Below are 8,973 nucleotides of genomic sequence, written 5' to 3' on the forward strand. Positions count from 1 at the left end.
CATCGATATGTCCAGGTTTTTTATCAGACATGAGTGGCAACCCTACTTATTATAGTCTTATTAAATTTTCTTTTAAATTGTGATATTTTATTTTTTAATTGAATTATTATGTGTCTTAATATCTATAACACTTAATGTACTCAGCCTCTCATATTAGCAAGTGTTTGAGTATGAAGTCTAGTTATGTAGACACCCTCCTTCCTTTTGTTATCCTTTCGGCGTCTTTTCCCATAATGCAACAGGCAACAAAGGGAGAGGAAGAGGCTACAGCCAAAGTGGCTAGCTAGCACCAAAAAAGGAAGAAAGGCTTTAAGCTTTTGTGAAACTTTGAGGAATGTATCTTTCGTTAAACGGACTAAAACAGAGGAGGAGAAAACGATGTCGGTCCTTTACGTGCACGAGATGAGCACAGATCACGAGCGGAACTTATTAATATATTGAAACAGTACTGTTCGTGTGAAGTTAGCTTAGCATTTGGAAGCTAATGCTAAATGTCCCTCGTCGTCAGATTTCGTGCTTAATTTCACCCAGATTCATGTTTTAAACAGGATTACTTCTCTGTTTAAAGTGGTAAGTTAACTGCTCTTAATGTTTATGTTTAATGATGTTTATTTAACTGACACAGTAAAGGTCCGTAGCATGCTAGCGCAGTTAGCTCACCTTAAGGCCTGTTTATTTTGTGAGATATAGTTATGAAGGTTGACATGACATTCGTAATTTAACAAATTAGTAATGTTATAAACCGATAATCACTTAATACAACATGGTAGTTTTTATTTTGATGCTGTCTTCGTAGATATCATGCTGGCTAGTTTGATAAGGCCCATTTCAGATGCATTATTTTTAATAGCCATTCATCTAGCAAACATTGATTTTCATCTATAAGCCCTTTTTATTAATATCAACACATTTATAATCTCTTGATTAACATGTGAGCTCATTGCACACTGTGTATATATGTATGTGTGTATATTTATGTATATATAATATGTACATTTATGTATAAATTTATATGTATAGACGGTTTCAGCAGTAACAACATAAACATGCGGCTTTCGTGGTCATCACGTAACTTCCGGTAAACTCTGCGCAGATTACATAACAACAAAGTCTTTTTAAAGTAGTTTATTTATATAACAAGCAAAATAAACAACACATAGATTACATAGGAACCCAAAACAGTTATTTTCGGCGAGGTATTTGTTTAAGAGTTCAGTTTCAGCAACTAGTCAGACCATTAAGCAAACAGAAACCGGAAGTAAAGTTTGGACCAGACGCTTATTGCGTCACTGCATGTGCGCCCGATGAAACAGTCTATATATAATATGTATGTTTATGTATATATTTACATACCACATATTTTTATTATACTGTCAGTTGTACATTGCTAATGGTTCAATGGCTATTTTACTGTTTAATCCAGCTTTTATCTTATCTTTTGCAGATGAAAAGGGCAGTGGCGTTCACATGATTGACATTTCCCAGTCACATGGCAGGACTCTGCTGTTAGCATCTATCGGTCAGCACATAGGACCGTCTTATGCCTTCACCTTACGGGGTGTACAAGAATGAAGAAGATCACTCTCAAAACGATCAGAAAGTCACTTAACATAAAGGGCAAAGAAGATGGGGATTTTGTCATGCTTCAGCAGCCATCCTTAGCTGCGGAGTTCACGAAAGATGACTCCCTTTTTGGAGGTTGCTACACCAAAGGACTGGTAAGTTGTGATCTTAATGGGGAGGACGAGAAGGGTCACAAGAACCGATCCAAGAGCGAAAGTCTTATGGGCACGCTCAAAAGAAGGCTGTCTGCAAAACAGAAAGCTAAGGTTAAAGGAGGCTCCTCTGCAGTGGGCTCCGGAGACGACGATGACACCTTCTCGTCCTCGTCGGTCCCAATAAGCTTCAGTGAGGCCAAAACCCAGCGACCTCTAAGATCCTCGTCCCTCCGAAGCCATCATTACAGCCCTTCTCCGTGGCCTTTCCGGCCCGTCAACTCAGAGGAAGCTTGCATCAAGATGGAGGTAAAAGTAAAAGCCATGGTCCACTCCCCTACTCCAAGCCCCTCCCTCAATGGCATCCATAAGGAGTTCCATGATGTCCAATTAGAAGGTCTGTTCCAAGACCAGAGGAGTGAATCTCTGAAAGACATGGCGACTCAAAGTGGCAACTTGCATTTGAACATTGAGGATCACGTGCCTATAGGTCTAACACCTCAGGACTACATACAGTACACAATGCCTTTGGATGATGGAATGTACCCAGATTCATCCCAGTCTTTTTGTTTGGATGGCTCCTCACCCATGGAAGTTGTAGATCAGGTGGAATCTGATTCGTTGCATGCGGATCGGGGCCAAGACATCCACAATCTAATGCCACCAGACATTCTTATGGACCAGTCCATACCTGGTACTCCAGCAATGATCCTATCCAATTCCAGAGCTGATACACCTTTATTTTCTCCCTCACTGTCACCTCTTTCTACCAATGAAATTCCAAGGACCCTTTCTGATTTCAGTGGTGCAGAATCTCATGTCGTCGAAAGAGTGAGGCATCACTTGAACTTTGACCCCAGTTCTGTCCCCGGTGTTAGCAGGGTGTACGATTCTTTCCACAGTAGTGGACACATGGTTGTAACGAGCCTTACGGAGGAACTTAAAAAACTGGCCAAGCAGGGTTGGTACTGGGGTCCTATCACTCGATGGGAAGCTGAGGAGAAGCTAGTGAACCTACCAGATGGTTCATTTTTGGTAAGGGACAGCTCAGATGATCGCTATCTCCTCAGCTTGAGCTTTCGGTCACAGGGAAAGACTCTCCACACCAGGATCGAACATTCAAACGGCAGGTTCAGTTTTTACGAGCAGCCTGATGTAGAAGGTCACACTTCCATAGTAGATCTTATTGAACATTCTATAAAAGACTCGGAAAACGGTGCGTTCTGTTACTCCAGATCCCGTCTGCCAGGATCCGCCACGTATCCTGTTCGGTTGACCAATCCCGTCTCTCGGTTCATGCAAGTGCGTTCGTTGCAATACCTTTGCCGATTTGTCATTCGACAGTACACACGGATAGATCTAATTCAGAAACTGCCTTTACCAAACAAAATGAAGGATTATTTGCAGGAGAAACACTACTGAACTGATTGTAGTGGGTGGCATTCAGTAGTAAATTGCACTTTTTGTTGAGTGATACATTCTTAAAACAGTTTACATTTTTGGTGATAAGGCGATCAGTTGCATAGGCTGGATTTGTGTTGTTAGCATTAGGTTGACTATCTGTTCTTCCCACAAAAAATGAGCTTTGAAGTTGTTGTTGTTCAGATTCAGCGTTTCACAACTACTACCTTTTCCGACCTATGGTAAGCCAAGCTTAAGAGACACCATGCTTCATGGCATGTCTGAATAAATGCATAGGCATAATGATTACATAAATATGTATTGCATTAATAACTTTTATCTTTTTTTGGGGGGTTAGACGTTAATGTTAAGGAAATCATATTGCTGTAGCCTTACAAGGAATTTGGTTTCGAAAAATTTGGATTTGGTTGTTCTGTGCTGTATTAAGGAAACATGATGTCAGCCAAATTTTTTTGGCAGGTTTATATCGGTACTTTTAATTAAACTTGCAAAAATGCTGGATGTCGATTTTTGATCGGCACAAAATTTAAGTTTTTAAAGAAGATTAGTTTATTCAGAGTTAATATTTTAAAATGATTAAATGTTTAAAGTTTATCTTACCATACAGTTTATGCTATTCATGATTATTTTGTAGATCTGTGCAACAACAAATTCAGTCATTCGGCCACAAATCAAGAACTCTGAATAACATGCAAAGCAAATAGTACAAAAAAACAAAGAATGCCAAGTGATTATCCAAAAAGGGAGCAGGTAAAGAACAAAGGAGATTTGTCAGAACAAAATTATTTTTGACTTGTGTACCATAGGCAAAGATATTATGATTAGGGTTGCAAAGCACTGGAATTTTGGAATTATACCAAGTTGGAAACTTAAGTAAATAAAAAAATAATTACATTAAATTATTTGTACATTTTGGCTAATTTATACAAACTGTATCACATACAAACATCAACTTCCTCGAGATTTGATCTGTGTACCACAAATCCCCTATATTCCTGTGTAATTTCAATGGAAAGTTTCCTATATTCCCAGATTTTTGCAACTCTAATTATGATTCATATACATTTTAAAGGGGCACTCCACTTTTTTTTTTTTTTTGAAAATATACTCATTTTCCAGGTCCCCTAGAGTTAAACATTTGATTTTTGCCTTTTTGGAGTCCATTCGGCTGATCTCCGGGTCTGGCGGTACCACTTTTAGCATAGCTTGGCACAATCCATTGAATCTGATTGGACCATTGGCATCGCGCTAAAAAATAACTAAAGAGTTTGGATGCTTCTGTAGTTACATCGTGTACTAAGACTGACAAAAAAATTAAAGTTGGGATTTTCTATGCAGATATCGCTAGGACTTAGTACACGATGTAACTACAGAAGAGTCAAGTTTTAAATAGGAAAAATATTGAAACCTTTTGTTTATTTTTGGGCACGATGCTGGTGGTCTGGTCAGATTCGGTGGATTGTGCTGAGCTATGCTGGAAGTGCTACCGCCCAGAGCCGGCGCCAGACCATAACTAACTGGGGGGCACTCGGCTTCCAACGGGGGGCACGCAATAGCAACAATAACTTGCAAAAACAAGACATTAAAACAACAAATACAGCAAGCACACACTCATACAACTAGTACAGACTGTCAGCTCATTTCCCGTATAAAGTGCAAAAGACCACAAACTATGCGCAAAACTATTGAACTTCGACCGCGGCGTGAGCGCAAGCTGAGCTCCGCTGCGCTCGCGCTTGGCTCGACGCTACAACAAACCGCCCTGGCGCGGCGCAAGCCATTGAAATGAATGGGTTTCATAGCGCAGCGCACACCGCGTCATAGCTTTAAAAAAGCCGCTTTACCATAATCACGTCGTAATGCTGTTAACGGTCTATAGCCACACTTCACATTTAAGCTTACGTAATTTAAAACAACGCTAACTTACCTTTAAAATAGCTGAAGACGGCGTGTAAGAACATTAAACTTCCTTAAAACAGTGTCCTGTAGATTTGTAAATTCTACCTCGACCTCTAATCTCTGAGTTTGCAGGCATAGCCAGTCTGTGTTTGCATGAAGATGAAGCAGGCGGTGCTGGTTCGTTCTAAATGTTCTAATATCCATATTTTACACAATCCATAAAATGCCGCGAAAAAAAACGTTGCTAGTATCAAGTCACAAATATGCTAAAGACGTAAAACGGGTGAGACGCGGCAATACATCCAATCAGAGAAACTGGTCTATTTTAATTAAAGAAAACATATATCAACTATATTTTCCTCATTTGATTACATTACAAGTCATGAAACAATCAATGTTTAATTTATTTTAATTATTCTTGATATATATATTAAAGTAATAAAAACTTTGTAGGGGGGGCATAACAACCTGTTCGGGGGGGCACTGCCCGCGAATGCCCCCCTTGACGCCGGCCCTGGTGCCGCCGGACCCGGAGATCGGCTGAATGGATTCCAAGACGATGAAGGACAAGTGTTTAACTCTCGGGAGCTGGAAAATGAGTATATTTTCACAAAACAAATGTTTTTAGAGATGCACAATTTTATTTTTGTAAATAACCCAGCATTTTTTTAGAGGGTAAACATAGCTCAAATTCATTGCATTTTTTTGTTCTCTTTTGATTAAAAGGATATCGGCCATGACTATCTTCTGTTTTTAAACTGTAAGCGATAGTGTAAAAAATTTCTTTCATTGACCGATACCGATTATTGGCCAATATATTGATGCATCTCTAATCGTTTTGTTTTTAAACACCATATCAAGTATTACATCCGTCTCTTTCTAATGCTAAAAAGATGAACGTCACTAGTTGGTGTAAATGCTAAAAGAATTAAACATCAGAAAATGCAGGAATTATTCGTGACAACCCACCCAAATCAAAAAGCACAGTTTTATAGAGATGTGGATGACTTGTTTATACTTGAACCATGAGCAAACTTTCACTTAATTAATCTGCAAATATCCCAAAGGAATTTTTCAGCATTCATAAGCTCTTGAGTGAATATGCGAGATGTCTTCTTTGCGGAGCGAGAGCAGACTTTCCTGCCCTCTGTAATAGCAGCATGTCAGCCTGTCTTTTCATAAACTCCGCTTCAAACCAAAAATGTTACATTCAGATGAATTCATACATTGTTATTCACTTCGGTTTGTTTTTTCCACACATCTGCTCCTTTTTTCTTTTCCTGTTACCTAAAAGGGAATTGTCTATTTTTTTCTTAAAGAGTGCTTTAACAGGACTGAACAATTAAGTAAACCTGGTTTAGTTGAGTTTTTCACGTGTTGATGCGTCAGATGACATTTTATTATGTAACGTTGGGATAGATTGATGTATAACGATGCCATTCATGTGTGCTGCCACTGGTTAGCTTTGGTCTTTTATTGGGATAATTAACAAAAGCCATCGGGAGCTTATAAAAGTCTCTTTATCTGGCATATTGAATGTGTGTGAATCAGAGCCAGAACTTTCTATTTGCGGTTTTCACACCACACATGGTCCAAAGGCCTTTAAGACGGCGCCAGTTGGCATTCGCAGAAACCGTCGAACAATGCTGTGTGAAGAATTCGTGAGACACCTTGGGGAGACTTTGAAGGTTAGCTGTCAAATAAGCGCAGTTTGCCATCTTTAACGTTCATTAGTGAACACATACATGATTCATTGGTAATTAGGTTGCATATGAGGGAATAGTTAGTGGTGAAAACTACTCCTTAACACACAATAGAAGCTGAGGTTTATATGCTGTATGTATGTTTTGGTAAAGAATGTGTGCTTCAGATTGGTTTACTGTATTGGCACAGTTGCCGATTAAATGAAGGTTTGTTTGGAGTCAAAAGAAAGTCTTGTTACTTGTATCTGAATTAGCTGTAGATTTTGTGTATGTGTGAGAGAGTGAAAGAGCGGAGATGAATGTCTTAGCAAGACACAAGTTTTTCAATTAGTTGTGTTTACCAGAATGTGGAAGTTGACTGATGCAAAAAAAAAGTGTTTGACCGCAATGTACTTTTGTTTCATTTCCTTTAATTTTTCCCAAATGTGAGGAGCATAATTAGATTTAAAAAATGAAAACGCGTGACTGCAGTAGACATGTTTTGTTATTTTAATGAAGTTTCTGGGACTCCATCATGTTCAGTATTGTTTATCATAACCTTGTATGTGCGTCTTAAATGTTGTTCAGATTGCTGAAGTATTTAGAAACAACGACAGCCGAGCACTTACTTCACTAAAGTCAATATTTTTCTGATTATATTCTGTTGCCCCTGTGCTGCGAATGAAGGTGAATGTTTACATGTTTTTAGTACAGATTAGTTTCTTTCTGTTTATAATATCTCTCTTAAACGTCTTGGTACAATTTTAAGAACCCGGTTTCTTTAATGTGTCATACACATTTGTGCTGCTTTACGATTATGATTGCCTTTTTTGATTATGAAATAGGGGATATGGAATGTCACCTAGATATAAGCCTATGTATTTACAACAACTTTGGTATACTTTTGGGAGTCACATGCAAAAAGTCAACGTTTTCAGTGCTCTGAATTCAGTCCGGTTGCCATGAAGGGTCTGGTTACTCCAGTTTACATTGTCAGTTTTCCAAAGTTAGTTCTTGTATGTTTTAATTTGAATTAATAAAAGTATCAATAGTGTTTTCTTGCACATTTGGATACAGTCAAACATTTTTGTATCTGCTGGTATAAATTATGAATAAAAAAGCTGTTCAAGGCTTTGCTCTTTATTCAAATTTCTTCTTCTTTATATTCCTATTATATTCCTATTTAAAGTTTATATAACAAATCAGTACAGATAAATGAACTATGTATGACTTTGGGAGATAATAAACAATTGTTGACATTTTCTGACATTAACATTTATAACAGTAGTTTGGATGTGGTTGTAAAGTTTGGCGCTTGTATCTAGAATTACTTACAGTTTTTGAACTCCCAAAGAATAGACAAATATATATATATATATGAAGAGTGTGGTTCCAAAACGCCATTTTTGAAAAAAATGAGGTACTGCCAAAATCAGTATTATATCAGGCCAGTATTAAAAAGTAAATTCTTAATTTTACGCAAAATCCAATATCCGCAGTGTTATTCTGTCATCTTTTCTCCCTTTTTTCCCAAAATGCAATAAACGCCACTCCCTCTTTTCTACAGGATGCCATAAATCCACTCCACAGATTACAGCGCACCATTCACGCAATCTAAACAAACAATGGCGGCGCGTTGAATACACAGAATTCTAGTTTTCATCATCTACTATGTACTTCGTGATCACCAAACAAGCAAAAACAAAATAATACTTTAATAGCATTGCTAAACCTGTGATGGTTTTCTGTGACGGGAAAGAAACGTAAGCCATCAACATCTAATAATTTACGCAAAAGGCACTCGGGAGACGGGTGCTTGTTTGCCCGGACCGACAGCATGAAGTTTCTGTCATAACGCATTGACTCCAGGGGATCTTATGAAAAACTTTACATTATTTTACTCAAAGTCAACGAAAATCGAGCTGGACCAAAACATTTTACAGCTGATTGTTGTGAAAAAATGTTAAGCGACGACGTCAAGTATAACCGCAGTAATGACAGTGTTCTTATTATCACAAAGTAATTCTTTTGACATTATTGACATTATTGTTTATATTTTTAATTAGTGTGTACAACTAGTCAACTAAATGAATATAACATGGCAAAGATGAATGCACATTTATATAGGCGATTGATTCAATAGATTTATAGCATTTTGAATAAAAACTTGTCATGGATTTATTGCATTTTGTGGAAAAAATTATCAGTGTTTATAATAAATCTTTGAAAATCAAGTTATGGATTTGAATTTTTTA

The 8,973-nt window shown here is 37.8% G+C and overlaps 1 protein-coding gene across 1 annotated transcript; it reads left to right on the forward strand.

The window, feature by feature from the left end:
* Positions 1-221: 221 nt before the first annotated feature.
* Positions 222-7,861, forward strand: socs6a (suppressor of cytokine signaling 6a). Its single transcript, XM_055182184.2, has 2 exons — positions 222-570; positions 1,445-7,861. The coding sequence occupies exon 2, from the start codon at positions 1,569-1,571 to the stop codon at positions 3,135-3,137; it is 1,569 nt and encodes a 522-aa protein (XP_055038159.2). The 5' UTR covers positions 222-570; positions 1,445-1,568; the 3' UTR covers positions 3,138-7,861.
* The last annotated feature ends 1,112 nt before the right edge of the window (positions 7,862-8,973 follow it).

This window comes from Misgurnus anguillicaudatus, chromosome 25 (assembly GCF_027580225.2).
Source record: "Misgurnus anguillicaudatus chromosome 25, ASM2758022v2, whole genome shotgun sequence".
NCBI lineage: Eukaryota > Metazoa > Chordata > Actinopteri > Cypriniformes > Cobitidae > Misgurnus > Misgurnus anguillicaudatus.